The 23352-nt window shown below is 45.2% G+C and overlaps 1 protein-coding gene across 2 annotated transcripts in view; it reads left to right on the top strand.

Annotated features, from left to right (window-relative positions):
* Positions 1–5229: 5229 nt before the first annotated feature.
* Positions 5230–23352, top strand: part of RNPC3 (RNA binding region (RNP1, RRM) containing 3) — a 35129-nt gene continuing 17006 nt past the window's right edge. For both annotated transcript variants that reach the window (XM_073642851.1, XM_073642852.1), the window contains exons 1-8: positions 5230–5487; positions 8615–8662; positions 11283–11398; positions 15340–15420; positions 16695–16806; positions 17184–17252; positions 18530–18684; positions 18913–19035. In XM_073642851.1, coding sequence (XP_073498952.1) covers positions 5245–5487; positions 8615–8662; positions 11283–11398; positions 15340–15420; positions 16695–16806; positions 17184–17252; positions 18530–18684; positions 18913–19035 — 947 coding nt within the window. In that variant the 5' untranslated portion in view covers positions 5230–5244. The remainder of the gene's footprint in view (positions 5488–8614; positions 8663–11282; positions 11399–15339; positions 15421–16694; positions 16807–17183; positions 17253–18529; positions 18685–18912; positions 19036–23352) is intronic.

Here is a 23352-nt window from a genome sequence, read left to right as displayed (position 1 = left end):
AAACACAATCTTCCCCTGCGACATATCGCTGACTGGCTAATACCTATAATCAAACCATAACTTTTTTCAGGAGAACAATAGAAATGCATGGTAACATCATATATTCCCCTCCTGATGGTCCGGGTCTGCCATTATGGAATTGTCCCACAAAATACAGTACAGACCAAAAGTTTGGACACACCTTCTCATTTAAAGATTTTTCTGTATTTTTATGACTATGAAAATTGTACATTCACACTGAAGGCATCAAAACTATGAATTAACACATGTGGAATTATATACTTAACAAAAAAGTGTGAAACAACTGAAAATATGTCTTATATTCTAGGTTCTTCAAAGTAGCCACCTTTTGCTTTGATGACTTCTTTGCACACTCTTGGCATTCTCTTGATGAGCTTCAAGAGGTAGTCACCGGAAATGGTCTTCCACCAATCTTTAAGGAGTTCCCAGAGATGCTTAGCACTTATTGGCCCTTTTGCATTCACTCTGCGGTCCAGCTCACCCCAAACCATCTCAAATGGGTTCAGGTCTGGTGACTGTGGAGGCCAGGTCATCTGGTGTAGCACCCCATCACTCTCCTTCTTGGTCAAATAGCCCTTACACAGCCTGGAGGTGTGTTTGGGGTCATTGTCCTGTTGAAAAATAAATGATGGTCCAACTAAATGCAAACCGGATAGAACAGAATGCCGCTGCCAGATGCTGTGGTAGCCATGCTGGTTCAGTATGCCCTCAATTTTGAATAAATCCCCAACAGTGTCACCAGCAAAGCACCCCCACACCATCACACCTCCTTCTCCATGCTTCGCAGTGGGAACCAGGCATGTAGAGTCCATCCGTTCACCTTTTCTGCGTCGCACAAAGACACGGTGGTTGGAACCAAAGATCTCAAATTTGGACTCATCAGACCAAAGCACAGATTTCCACTGGTCTAATGTCCATTCCTTGCGTTCTTTAGCCCAAGCAAGTCTCTTCTGCTTGTTGCCTGTCCTTAGCAGTGGTTTCCTAGCAGCTATTTTACCATGAAGGCCTGCTGCACAAAGTCTCCTCTTAACAGTTGTTGCAGAGATGTGTTTGCTGCTAGGACTCTGTGTGGCATTGACCTGGTCTCTAATCTGAGCTGCTGTTAACCTGCGATTTCTGAGGCTGGTGACTTGGATAAACTTATCCTCAGAAGCAGAGGTGACTCTTGGTCTTCCTTTCCTGGGGCGGTCCTCATGTGAGCTAGTTTCTTTGTAGCGCTTGATGGTTTTTGCAACTGCACTTCGGGACATTTTCAAAGTTTTCCCAATTTTTCGGACTGACTGACCTTCATTTCTTAAAGTAATGATGGCCACTCATTTTTCTTTACATAGCTGCTTTTTTCTTGCCATAATACAAATTCTAACAGTCTATTCAGTAGGACTATCAGCTGTGTATCCACCTGACTTCGGCACAACACAACCGATGATCCCAACCCCATTTATAAGGCAAGAAATCCCACTTATTAAACCTGACAGGGCACACCTGTGACGTGAAAACCATTTCCGGTGACTACCTCTTGAAGCTCATCAAGAGAATGCCAAGAGGGTGCAAAGAAGTCATCAAAGCAAAAGGTGGCTACTTTGAAGAACCTAGAATATAAGACATATTTTCAGTTGTTTCACACTTTTTTGTTAAGTATATAATTCCACATGTGTTAATTCATAGTTTTGATGCCTTCAGTGTGAATGTACAATTTTCATAGTCATAAAAATACAGAAAAATCTTTAAATGAGAAGGTGTGTCCAAACTTTTGGTCTGTACTGTACATCAAAGTGCAGGGAGCACTGCAAATTTGTATTATAGAGGATTTTCATAGATTGTTTTGTGGTTGTCCTTGGTTGGATCAGAGGCATCAGTCAAAAGTGTCCTATAAATGAAGGTGGCAATGGTCGGAGGTGTGTAGTAACGATTAGCTATTTTTTCGCTGTTAAATCTGATGTGATTTTTTATTTAACTGTAGAGAAGGTCGAGGAGCATATATAACTGTGAATGTTATCAATTACATTGGAAGACAGAATTGCATTATGATTTGTTGCTGTGACAACTGCACAACTTTTGTCTGCACCAAGGTTGCCAAGTTGATTTTTCTTAAAAAAAAATCTGGATAGCGTATAAAATAAATCATCGACAGCCGACGCATTTGAAAATGGTAATAAATTATAAAGGTTTGATATGATATATTCAGAGATGTAACTAGAGTTCTATGGGCCTCAATGCACAATTTGGACTAGGTCTCCCACCAGCATGTTGGTCAGATGTACGGACCCTTGTAATAATGTCCCCTGTCCTGTATTGTCCCCTGCCATGGGCCCCTTCCTGTAATAATGTCTCTTTTCCTGGCTCCTTCATGTAGTAATGTCCCATGTCCTGGCCACTATCCTGTTATAATGTCCTTTGACCTGGCCTCTTCCTGGGGCATCTTGCAATAATATCCTCTGTCCTGGACCCTTTCTTGTAATAATGTCCCCATCCTGCAATAATGTCTGTCATCTTGGCCCCATTCCCGGCTTCCACGGGGGACTATAGACCGGTGGCCTTAACATCGCATGCGATGAAGTCCTTGGAGAGAATAGTACTTGCTCACTTGTGTCCGAGGGTGATGGCGCATACTGATGCTCTTCAGTTTGCGTACCGGCAGGGACTGGGGGTGGATGATGCTGTAGCGTCTCTACTACAAACAGTACATTCCTTTTTGGACAATGATGGAACCACTGTGCGTGCTTTGTTCTTTGATTTCTCTAGTGCGTTCAACACATTACAGCCACTCTTACTGCGTGGAAAGTTGATTAAAATGGCGGTGGATGAGGGACTTGTGAATTGGATAATTGACTACCTGTCGGATAGGCCACAGTTTGTTAGGTGGGGGACGGCTACATCAGATAGTGTACTGAGCAGTGTCGGAGCCCCGCAGGGAACAGTCCTGTCGCCATTCCTCTTTACATTGTACACAGCTGACTTTCAGTATAAATCAGACCGTTGTCACCTCCAGAAGTACTCGGATGACTCTGTGATAGTTGGCGGTATTGGGAAGGACCAGGATGAAGAGGAATATAGAAGGGTGGTTGCGGACTTTGTAGTATGGTGCCAGGCTAACCATCTAGAACTAAATGTTAAGAAAACCAGGGAGTTGGTGATGAGCTATGGAAGGTGCAAGAAGGTATGCCTACCTGTTACCATTGACGGTCAGGATGTGGAGATGGTGGACAGTTTCAAATATTTGGGGGTTTACCTGGATAGCAAGCTAGACTGGAAGTGCCACATGGAGAAGGTCTACAAGAAGGGGATGAGTAGATTGTACTTCCTAAGGAAGTTAAGGTCGTTTAATGTGTGTGGCAAAATGCTTGAGGTGTTCTACCAATCCATTGTGGCTAGTGCCACCTTTGCGGCAATAATTTGCTGGGGTAACAGTGTGCGTGTTGCTGACGCCAACAAGCTCAACAAACTTATCAAGAAGGCTAGCGCGACGGTGGGCCTACAGCTTGGGACTTTTGAAGAGGTGGTAGAGGATAGGATTAAGAAGAAGTGCAGAGCTATAATGGGCAACAACACACACCCGCTTTATGAACTGTTTGCGAAACAGAAGAGCACATTCAGCAATCGCCTAATACAACTAAGGTGTAAAAAGGAAAAATACAGGAGATCGTTTGTTCCTGTTTAACAAATGTCTGAAAAGCAATATCTAAAGCATTCCAAATGTTATGTTATCATATGTATCATGTTCGAGATCTGTGTTCTGCTGCTGTGATACCGCAATTTCCTCCGGGATAAAATAAAGTATATCTTATCTTATCTTATCCTGTAGTAATGAAATGTGCCCATTCCTGTAATAATGTCCCCCTGAGTCACGTCCTATAATGTTCTCCTTTGTTTTGGCCTCATTCTGTAATAATGTGCCCAGTCCTGGACCCCTTCCTGTAATAATATCCCGTCCTGACAACTTTCTTTAATATTGTCCATCATCCTGGTGCAATTTTCCAACATTTAAAAAAAATAAATGATTCTTCTTACCTGTCCTAGGCTTTCATGGCGTGCAGCGACCTCTTCCTGATATATAGCTGGCGCAGTGGGGCAGACAGTACAAGACGGAGACGTCATGTGCCAACCACAACAGGCACACCGATCTCAGCTAATGCCTACTGATTGACCGGCGTTATTACAGGACAGGGAGCACCGCAATAAAGTTCAGCTGAATGCCCATCTAAGGACACACATTCAACCACGTTCACACGTTCAGTATTTGGTCAGTTTTTTACCTCAGTATTTCTAAGCCAAAATCAAGAGTGGAACAATCAGGGGAAAAGTATAATAGAAACACGTCACCACTTCTGTGTTTATCACCCACTCCTGGTTTTAGCTTACAAATACTGATGTGAAATACTGACCAAATACTGAATGTGTGACCATGGCTTTCAGCTGAAAATGACGCTGTGTCAGCAGGCTCCCTAACTCCATGAGCAGGTTGTGGTTGCGACCTCGATTGCTACTACCCTGTTATATCTGATGCATCCAATTTTTTTTTTTTATGGACTATTTTCATAGACTGTCCAGGAATTTCTGTATGGTTTCCACTAGTTTTTATATATCAGTTTCTTAGTACTTTATTTCTATAGAAATATGATGACTACATAGACACAAGTCCAACTTTAAAGCTGCAGGAAAGTTTCAGATCTACTGAAATGTAAAGCTTTTCATTGCATTCTCTATTCCAACCACTAGGTGGTAATGTTTCGCTGAAATTCTACCTGACGTTGTAACAGCGCTGGTTGGCAGAAGGGATCGCCGTAGTGACGTCATTACGGCGCTGGTTGGCAGCATGGATGGCGGCATTGACGCCATGACGGAGCTGGTTGGCAGCAGCGATGGAGGGAGTGATGTCATTACGACGCTGATTGGCAGCAGGGATGGCGGTAGTGACGTCATTACGTCGCTGGTTGGCAGCAGGGATGGCGGTAGTGATATCATTACGGCGCGGTTGGCGGAAGTGACGTCATTACGGTGCTGGTTGGCAGCCGGGATGATGGAAGTGACGTATCTACGGCGCTGGATGGCATTTGGGATGGCGGAAGTAATGTTAATACAGTGCTGGTTGGCAGCATGTTGTATTGCGGAAGCAATGTCATTAACTCGCTGGTTGGCAGCTGGGATGGCGGAAGTGACGTTATTACGGCGTTGGTTGGCAGCATGTATTGCGGGAGTGTAGTGATTTCGGCAGTGATTGGCAGCATGTATGGCTGTAGAGACGTCATTGCGGCGCTAGGTGGCAGTATGTTTGGCGGTATTGGTGCGGGATCTCGCGGAATTACGCTGGTGGCCTCCAGTAATGGGAGCATGGAGTCTGTGGGCAGGAAAACGCTGCTTGTTCGACATCTCCCGTCTGAATTAACTCCGGAAGAGCAGAGACAGCTGCTGGAGAAGAGCGGGGCGGAAAGCGTGCGGTTGTGTTCCGGGAGGACTCGCGGGATTTTGGTAAAAGGCGCTGTTAACGGGTATAGAGGGTCCGTGTACTTCACCGCTGCACATAATGGGGCTGTTTTATGGGGGGAGGGAGTGGGCCAGTAGGAGGGACCTGGGGTGGGGCAGTAGTATGGACCTATTATATGGGGGAAGGGGGGCGCAGTAGTATGGACCCGTTATATGGGGGAAGGGGGGCGCAGTAGTATGGACCCGTTATATGGGGGAAGGGGGGGCGCAGTAGTATGGACCCGTTATATGGGGGAAGGGGGGGGCGCAGTAGTATGGACCCGTTATATGGGGGAAGGGGGGGGCGCAGTAGTATGGACCCGTTATATGGGGGAAGGGGGGGGGGCGCAGTAGTATGGACCCGTTATATGGGGGAAGGGGGGCGCAGTAGTATGGACCCGTTATATGGGGGAAGGGGGGCGCAGTAGTATGGACCCGTTATATGGGGGAAGGGGGGGGGCGCAGTAGTATGGACCCGTTATATGGGGGAAGGGGGGGGGCGCAGTAGTATGGACCCGTTATATGGGGGAAGGGGGGGGGGGCGCAGTAGTATGGACCCGTTATATGGGGGAAGGGGGGGGGGCGCAGTAGTATGGACCCGTTATATGGGGGAAGGGGGGGGGGCGCAGTAGTATGGACCCGTTATATGGGGGAAGGGGGGCGCAGTAGTATGGACCCGTTATATGGGGGAAGGGGGGCGCAGTAGTATGGACCCGTTATATGGGGGAAGGGGGGGCGCAGTAGTATGGACCCGTTATATGGGGGAAGGGGGGGGCGCAGTAGTATGGACCCGTTATATGGGGGAAGGGGGGCGCAGTAGTATGGACCCGTTATATGGGGGAAGGGGGGCGCAGTAGTATGGACCCGTTATATGGGGGAAGGGGGGCGCAGTAGTATGGACCCGTTATATGGGGGAAGGGGGGCGCAGTAGTATGGACCCGTTATATGGGGGAAGGGGGGGGGCGCAGTAGTATGGACCCGTTATATGGGGGAAGGGGGGGGGCGCAGTAGTATGGACCCGTTATATGGGGGAAGGGGGGGGGCGCAGTAGTATGGACCCGTTATATGGGGGAAGGGGGGGGGCGCAGTAGTATGGACCCGTTATATGGGGGAAGGGGGGGGGGGCGCAGTAGTATGGACCCGTTATATGGGGGAAGGGGGGGGGGCGCAGTAGTATGGACCCGTTATATGGGGGAAGGGGGGGGGCGCAGTAGTATGGACCCGTTATATGGGGGAAGGGGGGGGCAGTAGTATGGACCCGTTATATGGGGGAAGGGGGGGGGCGCAGTAGTATGGACCCGTTATATGGGGGAAGGGGGGGGGGCGCAGTAGTATGGACCCGTTATATGGGGGAAGGGGGGGGGGGCGCAGTAGTATGGACCCGTTATATGGGGGAAGGGGGGGGGGCGCAGTAGTATGGACCCGTTATATGGGGGAAGGGGGGGGGCGCAGTAGTATGGACCCGTTATATGGGGGAAGGGGGGGGGGCGCAGTAGTATGGACCCGTTATATGGGGGAAGGGGGGGGGCGCAGTAGTATGGACCCGTTATATTGGGGAAGGGGGGCGCAGTAGTATGGACCCGTTATATTGGGGAAGGGGGGCGCAGTAGTATGGACCCGTTATATGGGGGAAGGGGGGGCGCAGTAGTATGGACCCGTTATATGGGGGAAGGGGGGGGGCGCAGTAGTATGGACCCGTTATATGGGGGAAGGGGGGGCGCAGTAGTATGGACCCGTTATATGGGGGAAGGGGGGGGGGCGCAGTAGTATGGACCCGTTATATGGGGGAAGGGGGGGGGCGCAGTAGTATGGACCCGTTATATGGGGGAAGGGGGGGGGGCGCAGTAGTATGGACCCGTTATATGGGGGAAGGGGGGGGGGCGCAGTAGTATGGACCCGTTATATGGGGGAAGGGGGGGGGGCGCAGTAGTATGGACCCGTTATATGGGGGAAGGGGGGGGGCGCAGTAGTATGGACCCGTTATATGGGGGAAGGGGGGGGGGCGCAGTAGTATGGACCCGTTATATGGGGGAAGGGGGGCGCAGTAGTATGGACCCGTTATATGGGGGAAGGGGGGGGGCGCAGTAGTATGGACCCGTTATATGGGGGAAGGGGGGGGGGCGCAGTAGTATGGACCCGTTATATGGGGGAAGGGGGGGGCGCAGTAGTATGGACCCGTTATATGGGGGAAGGGGGGGGGCGCAGTAGTATGGACCCGTTATATGGGGGAAGGGGGGGGGCGCAGTAGTATGGACCCGTTATATGGGGGAAGGGGGGGGGCGCAGTAGTATGGACCCGTTATATGGGGGAAGGGGGGGGGCGCAGTAGTATGGACCCGTTATATGGGGGAAGGGGGGGGGCGCAGTAGTATGGACCCGTTATATGGGGGAAGGGGGGGGGGGCGCAGTAGTATGGACCCGTTATATGGGGGAAGGGGGGGGGGCGCAGTAGTATGGACCCGTTATATGGGGGAAGGGGGGGGGCGCAGTAGTATGGACCCGTTATATGGGGGAAGGGGGGGGCGCAGTAGTATGGACCCGTTATATGGGGGAAGGGGGGGGCGCAGTAGTATGGACCCGTTATATGGGGGAAGGGGGGGGCGCAGTAGTATGGACCCGTTATATGGGGGAAGGGGGGGGCGCAGTAGTATGGACCCGTTATATGGGGGAAGGGGGGGGGCGCAGTAGTATGGACCCGTTATATGGGGGAAGGGGGGGGCGCAGTAGTATGGACCCGTTATATGGGGGAAGGGGGGGGGGCGCAGTAGTATGGACCCGTTATATGGGGGAAGGGGGGGGCGCAGTAGTATGGACCCGTTATATGGGGGAAGGGGGGGGGCGCAGTAGTATGGACCCGTTATATGGGGGAAGGGGGGGGGCGCAGTAGTATGGACCCGTTATATGGGGGAAGGGGGGGGGCGCAGTAGTATGGACCCGTTATATGGGGGAAGGGGGGGGCGCAGTAGTATGGACCCGTTATATGGGGGAAGGGGGGGGGCGCAGTAGTATGGACCCGTTATATGGGGGAAGGGGGGGGGCGCAGTAGTATTAACCCGTTATATGGGGGAAGGGGGGGGCGCAGTAGTATGGACCCGTTATGGGGGGCAGTAGTAATACATTATACTTTCTTGCAGAAGAATGTGGCTTTCGCATCATATCCAAATGAATATGCGGCAGCAAAGGTAAGTGGTCCTACCTGCTGATTGGCCAGAGAGGGTCACCTGCGGGGCACTATGAGAACCTGTCATTCGTGCGGTGTCCGCCATCACTACTGATACCTCAGGGGCTTTCCTCTCACATGGTGTTATGGTGTTTGGGGCTGATAGTGTGCGATAACTCAACCAAAAAATAAGTAACTTTGGATATGGTTTTAATGACAGATTTCCTATTGCTTTGTGTCCACAGCTCCTTTCCAAGCTGATGCGTCTCCATCCTGTATAGTCTGATCTTGCAGTAATTTCCTGTTCCATCTTTTCCAGACTTCTTGCTAATAACTCTCATCCTGGTAGCTTTTGTGAAGACTTGTATATTACATACTATATATAGTTATGGTCTATCCCATATAGGTCATAGACATCAGATTGTTGGAGGTCTGACACCTAGCACACCCACCAATCAGTTCTTCTTGGTGCCGGCTCCATCATCTGTGTAGTGCCCGCTGCTGGGTGCTGCATATCCGGCACATTTAATTTGAATATGTGCAGACCTGTACTTGGCAACGGCCGCTACACATGATGGCGCTGTGCAATTGCCAACATTTGGTGGCCGTCACTGAGGACACTTTTTTTCTGTGGGTCTTGATAATTATAGGAGCGACAAATTTATTTTTTTTTCTTTGCTACTTTTGTACAATAGATTTATTTAAAGTCCATAGAATCATAGAATGTTAGAGTTGTAAGGGACCTCCAGGGTCCTCCTGTCCAACCCCCTTCTTAATGCAGAATTCACTAAACCATCTGACAGATATCTGTCCAGCCCCTATTTGAAGATGTCCATTGAAGGAGAACTCACCACCTCTCGTGGCAGCCTGTTCCACTCATTGATCACCCTCACTGTCAAAAAGTTTTTTCTAATATCTAATGTGTTTCCTCCCATTGCTTCTAGTCTTTCCTTGTGCAAATGAGAATAAAGATGATCCTTCTACAATGTGACAGCCCTTGAGATATTTGTAGACAGCTATTAAGTCTCCTCTCAGTCTTCTCTTTTGCAAACTAAACATTCCCAAATCCTGTAACCGTTCCTCATAGGACATGGTTTGCAGACTGGTCACCATTCTGGTCGCTCTTCTCTGAACTTGCTCCAGTTTGTCGATGTCTTTTTAAAATGTGGTGCCCAAAACTGTACACAGTATTCCAGATGAGGTCTGACCAAAGAGGAGTAAAGACCGATAATGACTTCACGTGATCTAGACTGTATGCTTCTGTTAATACATCCCAGAATTGTATTTGCCTTTTTTGCTGCTGCATCACACTGTTGACTCATGTTCAGTCTATGATTTATTAGTATACCTAAGTCTTTTTCACATGTACTGTTGCTTAGCTCTATTCCTCCCATTCTGTATATGCTTTTTCATTTTTATTGCCCAGATGTAGTACTTTGCATTTCTCCCTGTTATAAGCCTTTCTGTTAGTTGCTGCCCACTGCTCCAGTTTATTTAGGTCTTTTTGAATCCTCTCTCTCTCTTTTCTAGTATTAGCTATCCCTCCTAGCTTTGTGTCCTAGTAACGTAGGTTGAATAAAGACCTAGGTCCATCAAGTTCAACCTTCCTCCCCCAATTGTACTCCCTACACTAACACTACACTAACTTACTTACTAACTGAGACTAGGCCTCACAATGTATTACCATTTTTATTATTGCTGCTCTCTTACTATTAAAAATGAACTAGTTGGTCATTTTTGAATTAGTTTTATATTTTGTATTACTCTAGTGATTCTAATAAAGGTATTACTAAAATCATCAGCAAATGTAATCCGTTTACCCTCAATTCCTTCATCTAAATCATTGATAAAGATGTTGAACGAGTCCTTGACTGTCAATTGCTTGCCATCATCTATTTTTCTGCTGTGAAGATGAACTTAGGCAAGATGGCTGCCCCAATAATCACGTGCATAAAACTACCATCAGAAATAGTGCAAATCTTTCTGCTCATCCCTATCCTGGTCTGACGTCCCCTTTAGTCTATGGTAGTTTGGGCACTTTGCGTATCCTCCACTAGAATGTGAATGCCGCTCATACTATTAGTAGGCCCCCACGATGTCTGTCGGGAGCCAGCCGAGGAGGCTACCACAGAGCACTAAAGAGAACGCCGGACCAGGGTAGAGCGAGGCGTCTTGTTTAATAATTATTCTGTTTTATTTTCTAATTAAATTTTTTATCACTGTTTTGGTTTCAGTTATGAGAAATTATATAAGCGATCCAATCCCTTTAGATAAAATGGCAAAGAACAGTGTTGGGGGGGGTTGCAGTGCTCAGCGCCGGGTGCTGTGCATTGTTGGTTAAATACTTTAGCGTGAAATATGTCTAATGTCACCCTCAACAACGATTGACATCTTTTGTTGTATGAAGGAGCTGTCGGCATATATGGGAGGGTCTGAGAAATAACTAACAGCTGTGTCCTAAAATCCACCATAAATGTATTTATAGGTAGTATAATGTTTATGCATATAGATGTATACATTTTATATACATGTTTGTGTGCATATATATGTATACACTCTCTCTGTGGGTTTGGAGCCATCACCGATCAGCTTAATACCATTTCTGAAGGCTACTTATACTAACTTTATTTTCCTGCTTTCAGGCGCTATCCATTCTTCACCAGCTCAAAGTGCTCGGCCATACACTCATTGCAGAATATGCAAAGGAGGATTGCATTCACCTACCTGACCAGCCTGCCTATTCCGAGAAGAGGAAGAGGTGACCCTTCTACAAGAAATCCATTATAACCTATAATAGGCCACTGTCCGGGCATTTGACTGATCTTTCTCTGCAGAAAATGGCTGTAGTAATCAGCCATCATGTGCTGTTAAGGATTTCTGACAGCGGCATTTAACACGAGCTGGCAGGAGGTCATGTCATTCCACATGCCCATGACGTGATCACGGGGTCTCGATGGGTTGCCATGACTGCTGGGGGTCTGCTTGTCATGACGATTCTCCTGTGAAAGCCAGCCTGTAGCTGGTGTTCATAGGAGACCGTGATTTTCACTATATATACATAGCAGTGCTTATGCACAAGCGATCAGATGATTGCAGCTTCAAGTCCCCTAAGGGGACTATTAATTACAGTAAAAAGTTTTTTTTTAAAAAGAAAAAAAACGCAAGTTCAAATCATCCCCCCTTTGTCCCATTAAAAATAGAACAATAAAAAATATATTTGGTATTGCCATATTCATAAAAGTCTGATGTAACAAAATATAAGGTAAATTAATCCGATTGATAAACAGCATAATGAGAGAAAAAAAATCAAAACACCAGAATTACGGTTTTGTTTTTTTTGGGTCCCCGCAACATTGCAGTAAGAGCAGATCAAGACATCATGTCTACCCCAAAAGGTTATCAGTAAAAACGTCCGCTCAGGAAACAAAAAATATGACATCACATAGTTCTATATCTGGAAAATTTAAATTGTTGCAGGTTTCGGAATATGGTGACACAGGCAAAGTTTTTATTTTACAAATTTCCGGAAAAAAAATTTCACCACTTAAATAATAAACTATACATGTTTGGTCTCTGCGTACTCGTACTGAGCTAGAGAATCATATTAAGCGGTTAGATTTATCTTATAATGATCATGATAAAAAAAAAAAAAAAAATTGTGATATTGCATATTTTTTGCAATTTCAGCATGCTTGGATTTTTTTTTCCCGTGTATCACATGATAAAATGAATGATGTCATTCAAACGTACCACTCTTTCTGCAAAAAAAACAAACCCTCATACAGCTATGTGGACCGAAAAGTAAAAAAAAGTTGATTCTTATAAGAAGGGGAGTTAAAAGCCAAAACAGAAAATCGCCCAGTGGTGATGGGGTTAAAGGTTATTCTCAAGTTGTCTCTTGAGCAGCTCAGAGCTGTGCAGTCTCCTTACAGTGTCTTTTCTTCTTGGTTTGAGTTTAAGCAGAAGATTTGTAGCATTAGTAAAACTATACAAGTCGGTGAGCACAAGTTCCTTTAGCTTTGTACGGCGTCTACACTTCTATTACTATATTTATACATCGAGATAACAGTGCATTTAAACAAGCACACAGGTCCATGTAGTAAGAGCCATGATTAGCAGACCTTCTCGGAAAACTGCTGATGGTACTGGCATGTGATTTTACAAGATTTGTAACTGCAGAGCTGAGAGGGAGGGAGATGATCAGCTAAGTGCTGTATAGAAATCAATGGGCTAGAGAGAAGTGGATGGTATGTTAGGAAATCTGTCAATAAGATCACCCCTCCTAAAGTCATCTATATTGGCATGTAGGTCACAGGAAGCTGAATAAAATGATACCTTGATTTCTGCAATCCCGTGTTTTCTTCCAGAGAAATTCACTTTTTTTCTTAATATATAACTGAGCTGTTAAGATCTATGGGCCAAGCATAGATCTCCCTGAGAATCTGCCTCCAGAGATTGTTTTAAATAAAAGGGAACTTTACCAGTGTGAGACATGTAATGACTGACAGTCTGATCTACATGTCTCACACTAGTAACTCCAGTTGTCATTTAAAATAATCTCTGGAGGCAGATCCTACAGGAGATCTGTGTCTGGCCTGTAGATCTTAACAGCTCATTTACATATTAAGAAAAATGTGGAGTTCACTGGAAGAAACATTGATATTTGCAATCCAAGGTTATCACTTTATTCAACTTCCTATAACCTGCATGCCCATACATACTGCTGGTATTCCATTTAACACCTTTCCTGAAATGTAACTACCTGCTTACTCCACCAGGGTCTGGGCAGGGACTAGTGGCCGAGTTTCAAAGAATACAGCTGTACACAATGAAAGATAAAAGCTCTCATTACAGGAGAAGGACACCAGATAGAAAAAGCACTCCTTTTGTAAACTTGCTTATTTTCATGCTGTCTAATTAAAGCCGTTAAACTTGAGAATATCCCTTTTAAACATTAGCAGTGTTGAAGCAATACATTACTAAAAAGTACTCGTGCTGCTGCATATACTGTTCGATAAGTTATAGAGCAGAAAAACATCTGGTCAGATTGATAACTGTATATTTTGCCACAACACTATAGGATTTGGGAATGGTGCTTGTGCTGTCACTTTTTTTTTCCTCCCCTTTTTCCAAGAACCATAACTTTTTTTTTTTTTTAAAACTTTTCTATGAACCTAGACATGTGAGACCTTTTTTGTGGGGTGGGCTGATGTTTTTATAAATACGGTATTTGGGTAGATATTACATTTCGAGAGCTTGTTAGTGCATTTTTTGGTGGAGTTGTCCAGTAAACAATTCTGTCATTTCTTTTTTTTTCTTTTTTTCTCTTTGACATTTACCAATCAGGTTAATTAATTTTATATTTTGATAGTCCAGACTTTAGCGGATACAGCAAAAGAGGGCTAATTAGAATTTTTATATTTTTTACTTAGGAACATGAAAAAAAGTTTTTCTTTAGTCCCCTAGAACTTGAACCTGTTATCCTTTGCTAGCTTACTCTATATAATCTGGAGTACAACAGTATTGCAGCATGTAGTTATAATTACTTTCTTGTATAAAGCTCAGCCACAGTCTGGTCTTCACAGGTGGGCAAAGATGGCAGCAGTGGGGGCCTTCAGCAGGCGTCTATTGCCATAAAATACCCACCGGTTCCCCAAGATGGTGTAACAGTAGGCAGATGGTAGCCGCTGCATGTACACTCTTGTGATGACGCTAGGTAAATGCTTTACAGGCTGTAACAGGAAGATGTCGACCATGTAAAACAGCAGTCATCTTTTCGTTACGATGCTTGCGCTATACATGGGGACCCAACCTGCGACGTACTAGAACATCACATGTCGGGAAGGTCGTCTTATCCTACAAGCTCTGAATCTTCACAGTGTGCGTACCGCACACTGTCGGTACTCTCTGGTATTGCCCGTTGAGGACTGCTGGCCATGTGATCACAAGTATGTGATATGCATACTTACGGCCACATTCGGACTAGACTTGCACAGCCTCACTCAATTCACTTGCCTTGAGTTATGCCATGCCCATCTAGTTGAAATGTGGCTGCAATTATGCCACCTTTACCGCCAACACTGGAGAATCCTGACATCTTTCGGTGCTCACGCTGTGAGGATTCGGAAGTCTGCAGTCACCTAAGGTGACTGCAGACTTCTAGCAAAAGACCGGATAAACCATTTAAATGAATAAATGACAAGTTATACTGAATCTATTGCTACAGTATTCCATCTCAATCTGCAGAGAGAGATTTCACACAGCATAGATTTGCCAGATTCAAAATGTATTTTGCTACCTAATCAGTGATCAGCACAATGTAGGGATGGAGACCCTGGTTTGAGCGATGTGTCACTTACTGGGCTGCTTAATGTAGTTTTTATTTATCAGTAGGAGATGAAGGACTACTTGACCTTCCAACCCGCACCACCACTGATTGGCAGGTTTCTACCTATACACAGATAGCTGTCAGTCAGGGATGGGGTTATAAAACTGATAGATCAGCAGGGAAAACAGTGATTTTTATCAAAGCTGCAGCAAGCAGCCCAATAAGTGACCCATCGCTGGAATTAGAGTTTTTGCCCCTATATTATGCTGCTCTCGGATCTGATAGCAAAAATTACTGACAGATTCCCTTTAAGCTGCTACACAAATTATCAGGCATAATAATTTTTTTCTTGTTATTTGCACTCTTATCAGTGGAGAAAAAACAGATGAAAGTAAAGACTCCAAACTTCCAGACCAGGTGACCATCGAGAGAGGCATCGCACCGAATCACGGGTTTGTGTTGATAAATGTGCATATATATGTATGATTGTTCGTTGTGGGTCCACCGATTTGAGGACTATTCTATCCTGGGTCACAGAGTGATGGCTAATTTTCTGAATTACTGACCAAGTTGAGGTCAGGCTTGTGTGTACAGTGATGGCATTGTATGTCTGACGGGCGTGAAATGCCATGAGCCTTCTGTTCCCATTAGAGGTTTTCAAATGTCCTCCAGTTAAATATTAGTTTTTTTTGTTTGTTTTTTTTTCCTCGGGTTTAAATTTTCCGGAACACCTTGATTTTGTAACTTTTTGATTTTAGAATGTAGATCTCTGCATGGTGTTTTGTTAGGGTGGTACAGTATGGATCCATATCAAGGCATGGACTTTGTGATTGTGATCCTTGTGTTACTGTTTTGATTGGAAAATATATGTAATACACAGCTAATTACTTAGGGTTTGTCGACCTTTGGGGATAGTTGTGGTTTTTTTTTTTTTTTTGTTTTTTTTTAAATGCATGTATTTAGGACTAAAAATTATTTTTACAATTGGGTTACGTTCAAAACTTTTCACCGTTTGGCTTTTCCAGGCATTTTGTTTCCCTGCATATTCAACATTACTGTGGGCTGTGGTCATCACTTAGATGAGAGAAGCTCAGAAAAAAATGAATAAGAGTTAAACTCCCCATCAGACTGACATAGCGGGCTGACTGACTGACTCTCGTTTTAAAGGGAACCTGTCACCTGATGATGGTGCCCAAACTGCGGGCAGCATGAATCAGAGCCCGGATGCACGATTGCAGACCGGAATACCCTTCTTTGAACCAGTCCTTCCTTTCAGGGATAATGTACTTTAAAATTCCTTCGTTGCAGGTGAATTACGGGTCTCTCTTGTGTGCACTTCGGCAATCACTAGCTGCAGCGCTGGGAAAAGATCTTTTAAAGTAAATCATCTCTAACATAACAAAGTGTTTCCAAGAAAAATATACCTGGCTGCAATCTTTTATCCTGGCTCTGATTCACAACTGCAATTTGGGCAGCTTGAGTTAGATGACAATGAAGCAGTAGACAGTGCAACACCAAGGCCAAAGGTGGCAAATGGTGCACAATTTTTAATGAAACCCAATGGGAAAAAAGGACTCTGACCCAAATAATTGCATTTAAATAAACAAAAAATTGTCCTGCAAAGTGGGCAACCCATTTAATGTGTATTATACTTACTTTAAAAATTAGACAAGTCATACAGTTTAATATGTAAGTAGTTTGATTTTCAGTATGTTTCCTTTTTCAGACTTGTCTTTCCCATAAGATCCAGTCTTAAGTATTTATACCCTCCTCCAACAAGCACCATATTGATCAACATTGCAAATGCCCTGGCAAGTGTTCCCAAGTTCTATGTCCAGGTAAATATTTTAAACATTTATCCCTCACAGCCATAACACAATTCCAATACTCAAGAAGCCACAGAAGGTTAAGTACCATGCATCAAGATCCTAGCCATATGCATGCAATGGTTGGATATCTGCAGACTTTTGCACATTCAAGCTCTATCTGTGTTGATAGTGTATGGAGCTGTTCACATGTCCACGTATCCATCAGTCATCAGAGTAATCCTGACAAAATCTAAAGGATGTAACCAATGCGTAAACAATTAATGTGGTCTTTTAATGAAGAAAAAGTACTGATAGAAGAATGAACATTTGAATTATCTCTGTAAGATGTAGGATTTGATACCATAGGCTATAAAGATGTTCGTTTTTTTTATTTCTTTTTATTTTAGGTGCTACATTTAATGAATAAAATGAATTTGCCTGCCCCTTTTGGACTGCTGACCGCACCGCCTCCCTTGGTGAGTATATAGTTTGCTTTTGTTGTAAGCGAGGAAAGAAAGAATTCTAGAAAAACTTTCCTATAATTTCATCTGCAGAAAATGTTGGCACGTTTGTGAAACTTTTATATATTTATATTCATATTCCTTACAGCTCTCCTGCTGCTCTCCCTCTGTCTGCATCAGCCTCCGGTCATTATTGACTGACAGGTCGCTTCTGTCTGAGTGTCCTACCTCTCCTGCCCAAGATGTTGCGCAAATGCCGTAATTTCCTGAGACGTCGCATGCACACTCTCCCAGGGAGTGACTGAGATTTTGGGCATTAGAAAAAGGTCACTCAAACAAGAGCGACCTGCTAAGTCAATGGCAATGGTTGGAGAAAGAGGAGGAGAGGCAGAAGAACGAAGTGCAGTGCCATCCCCGCTATGCTTGTAGCTCATTAGCATAATAATTGTGTTTAGCATTTTTATAAAAAAAAAATGAAAAATCACATTTCTGCAGCAAAGGTATATATTGAATGTTTGTTTTTTAAAGCAATTTTGCTTAGATGTTATTAATTTGGGGTTAAAAAATCTGCTGACGGGGTTTCCTTTTAACTAGCATTACAACACTTTATCCTGCGGATGGATCAGATTCCTGGCAGCTTGATCCAAAATGACTAGGAACTGGTGACGTATACTAGCGGTGCATCATCACTAGTGATGAGCGTAAGTGCTCAAGTTTGCCTAGGGTGCTCGGGTATGCATCGGGTGTCACAGGTGCTCTAGTGACCGCATGTTAGACCGCCACAAAACATGCTGGAATTTTCCCGTGTTTGTCAGGCAATGGCACATGTTTTGTGGTTGTCTAACAGCCTCGAAACATGCAGGCGCAGGGACTCTAACATGTCACTCGAGCACCCGTGATACTCTGTGTATACCTGAGTACCCTAGGTAAACTTCAGTAGCTAGAGCTTGCGCTCATCACTAACCATTACTTCTAACGGTGGTAACCATTTAGTCTAACCATACAGTTTAGCTGTTGGCTTGTTGGGCCTATTGTCTCATCCGTAAAACAGATTAGCTGAGCTGATTATTGCCAGAAGAAGTGATTTATCCAGGTCTATCAGATGTCACTGGCATCTGTTGTCACTTGATAGGGAATGTATACATTTTACATGGTCCTTCCCCTTTGCTCCCGATAGCAAAAACTGGAGAACCGGTTATTTACCCTCCTCACAAAATGCATTATTTATGAACTGCAGACACTTGCATACTCAAGATTGGTTTTGTACATGTAATATGATGTATCCTATGCAGTATGAGGACCATTTAGTGCCATCACCTTACCCACCAGTTCCACCTGACTTCCCCGAGAACCCTCCACTGCCAGAGCTGGATGATGATTATGATATGGAAGTTTCCAGCAGAGAAGAGTCAGAATATGAAAGTGGAGATGAGGAGGAAAAAGAAAGGTCTGTTCCAAATCTCTCTAGATCAAATACTTAAAAATGCATTTCAGTGTAGTTGTACCATTTATAGTTGTCCACGCTGGGGACATAATTCATAGTCGCCATAGTTGGGACTTCAATTCTCACTCACTTTTTTTTGTATTTTTTTTTTTTTTTTTTTTAAGACTGTATAAAGGGATTGAGGGTTTCTTGGCTGTGCTCCTTGTGACAACATATTTTGTATGCATGTAGGGCTGCTCGTTTGAAAGAGTTGGCAGGTCTGCTGCCTGAGAGACCAAGGATCAAAAAACCATCTCGTCCACGGAAGAAGATGAAGATAATAAGCCTACTCTCAGCTCTTGCTGTACAGCCCAGGTTAGCTATTCATATTTAATAACTAAAATCAGATTGGACACTTCTGTCTAATACAGAAAATGCATTATACATAGAGTAAAGTATATGTATATTTATTATCATGTCACTCCGTTTGCAAATTCTTTTTCTCCCTCCCCCATGACAGCACCACAGAAAGAGGGGATCCGCCCTTCAAGGACTGGAAACCTACAGATAAAAAAGGGTGGTACCTCTCCCCGCATCAGTTGGTTTCCTGTTCTTGACGGGGAACCTTCAGTGTCAGAGTGGTACCTGAAGAAAAGAAGATCCAAGATGTTCCAGGCCTGGCCAGTCCAATCCAGGCAGCGGGGGTCCCCTGCCTCGGCTGGTGCAGTGCCCTGAAGCCCCACTGCTGGGTCTGGCAGGCCTTCCGGGTGTCCGCATGTGCGGGGACGCGCCGGAGGCTCTTCCTAATGACTTGGACTGAGGGGGAATGTGACCGGAAGTAACCCGGCACAGGAAGTCGGTAAGCGCTGGGAGGACGTCTGAGACTGCTCCACATAAAAATAAGCCATGGGTAAGGCCTTGGGCAGTTCTCCGGCAGTCCTCTCTATAATATAATGGGGTTGACCAGGGAAGAGCTGTCCCAGTATCAGCTAAGCCCGATGGATGAGCAGAGCCCGGATCCAGATCCACCACTGCAGCGACAGAAACGGAGACAGCAGGAGCCGCGGCAGCATGGCTTTTCCCAGCTCTGACGTCTCCCAGCACCATGATCGCGGCAGCAGTAGAAGTGGGCATTTGGCTCAATCCACCAGGCACAGCAAAGATTCCACCGTGGTCAAGTCCCCATCCAGCAAAGGGAAATCCACGGCGAATGTGTTCCCTCCTCCTAAACCGGCACCCCTGTTCGCTTTGGATTGGTAAGTGATCTCCGTGAAAGTTCGTAGTATAATTAGCCCCTTTTCCTCTAGTTTTTTAGACGGGTAAAAGTGCTAGCAAGACCAAGCCTAAAGTTTGTGTGCTCTGCAGTGAAGACTTACCCGTTACGAGTGAAGAGGCTCTGCAGTTCATGCATACACAGTCTGTGAAGAAATCCTTAGATTTGCCTCTGAACTGCGATTAATAATTAAGTCAGAGCTGAAAAGTACCTTTAAGTCCTTACGGGGTAGGGATAAAAAACTTAAGAGGTCTAGAGATTTGTCCCCGGATTCTGGGTCTGATACTGCAGAAGGGGAACTTTTTGATGCCGATTCCTCAGACTCTTCCTCTTCCTTGTCACCAAAGGAGGGCAGTGGTTGTAGTTGTTTCCCCATAGAGGAAACAGCCTGGTTAAGGCGGTTAGAACTACTATTGGGTTATTTGATCCTAGGCCAGAGAAAACCATCCAGGACATAATGTTTGGCAGGCTGGATCAGAAAAAGCGTAGGTCTTTCCCTCTTAATGACCAGATTCAGTCTTTAATTAAAAGGCAGTGGAAAAGACCTGAGAGGAAAAGTTCCAAAAAGAAAGTATCCCTTTGATCCAGTCTGTTCATTCTGGGAAAAAGCCCCAAAACTGGACGTAACCATTGCCAAAGCGTCCCAAAAATTTGCCCTCCCCTTTGAAGGTATGGGAGTATTAAAAGACCCTTTAGATAAACAAGCTGACACGTTCCTAAAAGGATCCTGGGGAGCTGCGTGGGGGGGCCTAAAACCTGCGGTTGCCGCAACTTGCACCACTAGATCTATGATGGTCTGGTTGAGTCAGTTGGAAACTCAACTTTAGAATTTTTTTCCCTATATACTTTATTCTGGACGCCATCCCCTTAATGTGAGGGACAGCTCCTTTTTTGGCCAATGCATCCGCTGATTCAGTAAGATTGGTGGTGAAATCGGCAGTTATCTCCAACGCCGCTCGTCGAGCCCTTTGGCTCAAATGTTGGCCAGGAGACATTCAGGCAAAGTCCAGACTCTGCTCTATTCTCTGTGAAGGGAAGTTTTTGTTTGGGTCAACCCTAGACGATATACTTGAGAAGGCGGGGGATAATAAAAAACGATTTCCCATCCCCACTATCCCTTCATATAAATCGTCCTTTCGGAGAAAGAAAGAAAGAAATTCTTTCGAAGGAAGCCCCCTAAAAACCAGAAAAGATGGGAAGACCAGAGACAGGGGAACAGGGGTTTCATGTTCAATAACCCTCCCCATGACGACAGAAAACCTTCACAATGAGGTTTTTCTCCAGGTTGGGGGAAGACTATCCTTGTTTCTCCTGGCCTGGGAAAAGATTTCCAACAGTGCGTGAATCTTAAATCTGGTATGGGCAGGTCTAAGATTAAAGTTCCAAAACCAAACTACATAGTGACTCCCCTACACTCCTTAAACATAGAGCGGGTATTCCTAGAGCAGGAAGTTCTAGGACTGGTAACCGTACTACAGGAAGTCCCCCTTCAAGAAAGAGAAGGATTTTACTCCCCGTTTTTTCTGGTGAGGAAACAAGACAAATCCTTCAGAGCTATTATAAACTTAGAGACTGAACAAATTTCTAAAAGTTCCGACGTTCAAAATGGAAACAATAAAAAGGGCTGTGAAAATTTTGTTTCCGGGTTGTTTCATGACGGTTCTGGACTTAAGGGACGCGTACTACCATGTCCCCATTCACAAAAACGTCTGGAAATACCTCAGGGTAGCGATCTCTATAGAGGGAAAGATCAGACACTACCAGTATGCCGCGCTCCCGTTCGGTCTCACCATCGCTCCTCGGGTGTTGACCAAATTAATTGCGGAAGCAATGGCACACCTGAGGGAGCAAAACATCTCGATCGTCCCGTACCTGGACAACTTCCTGGTGGTGGGCAACTCCAGTCACCTCTGCAAAAATCAGCTAAGGATGGTCATGTCTTTCCTAACAACAAATTTAGGTTTGCTCTTGAACCTAAAGAAATCGAAGACCGAGCCATATTAGGTGCAGGAATTTCTGGGTCTTATTCTGGACTCAGAGACAAGAGTGTCAACTCCCATAGGAAAAAAATACAAAAGATTATGGGGCAGATGTCTCAAGCAATAGATCACCCCTCTATGACTCTACGGAAGGCTATGTCCCTACTAGGCTCCATGACCTCCTACATCCCAGTAGTGCAGTGGGTCCAAATCCACACCAGGGACCTACAGTGGGAGATTTTAATGGCCAAAATTTCCCTAGGAGGGCGTTTAGAAAGTCGGCTAACGCTGTCTCCAAGGGTCATTCTTTTCCCTGGGATGGTGGGAAAAGAAAAAATTTGACCAGCGGTATTCCCTGGGTGGGCAGTCTCACTCAAGTTTTGACCACAAACGCAAGTCCCAGTGGCTGGGGGGCACACCTGAAAGACCAGATAGCTCAGGGTGTCTGGACAAGGGAGCTAATGTTAGTATCCTCAAATATAAAAGAACTACTGGCAGTGCAGTTTGCCCTGATAGAATTCTTAGATTCCCTCCGGGGTCATCATGTGAGTGTTCTTGGAAAATCAGGTAGTGGTTGCATATTTGAACCACCAGTGAGGGACACGTTCCCGCCCTTTGATGGAAGTGACAGACCTTATCTTTCAGATAGCCGAGATCAGTCTTATGCCCCTATCAGCACTACACATAAGAGGCATAGAGAATCACAAAGCAGACTTCCTGAGTCGAACCAAGTTAAGACAGGGCGAATTGAAGCTAAGCCAGTCCATTTTCAGTCAGATTGTACAGATGTCGGGCTTTCCTATCATAGATTTGTTCGCCAACAACCGGAACAAAAAAGTAGAAACTTTCTGCTCAATAGACCCGGAAGGAAATCCCCTCGCTCTGGATGCCTTCATGATCCTATGGGATCAGGGTCTAGTTTATGCCTTTTACCCTATGGTCCTGATACTGGCGGTCCTGAGAGAGATCAGGGAAGATGGGGCGAGGGTAATACTGATTGCCCCCTTTTGGCCAAAGAGGACATGGTTTTCCTGGCTGAGGAAGATGTCTGTCACCGATCCTTGGGTGCTACCGGAAATTCCGGACCTTCTCTCCCAGGGACCGGTGTGTCATCCTCAAATTTAAAGTTTATACATGACAGCTTGGAATTTGAGAGGGCTCTCCTAAAAGGTAGAGGTTTTTCCCCAAATCTAATTGCCGCCCTACTTCAGAATAGGAAACCGGTTACTACTAGGCTCTATGGGAAAACTTGGAGGAAGTTCCTGGGTTTTTCAGGGTCTAGCGTAATGGGAAAAGCTCCAGTGCCGACCATCCTTGAATGCCTACAGAAAGGGTTAGAGCAAGGTTTAGCTACTAGCACCCTGAAGGTCAAGGTTGCAGCTTTATGGGCACTGTATAATTGTGATTTGGCTGGGGACAGATGAATAGCCAAGATAATCA

The sequence above is a fragment of the Phyllobates terribilis genome, unplaced genomic scaffold, assembly GCF_046119375.1.
Source record: "Phyllobates terribilis strain yellow unplaced genomic scaffold, ASM4611937v1 Scaffold_8__6_contigs__length_399053987, whole genome shotgun sequence".
NCBI classification, from domain to species: domain Eukaryota; kingdom Metazoa; phylum Chordata; class Amphibia; order Anura; family Dendrobatidae; genus Phyllobates; species Phyllobates terribilis.
The sequence above is the reverse complement of the archived record's forward strand: the minus strand, read 5'-3'. Positions and strand labels throughout refer to the sequence as shown.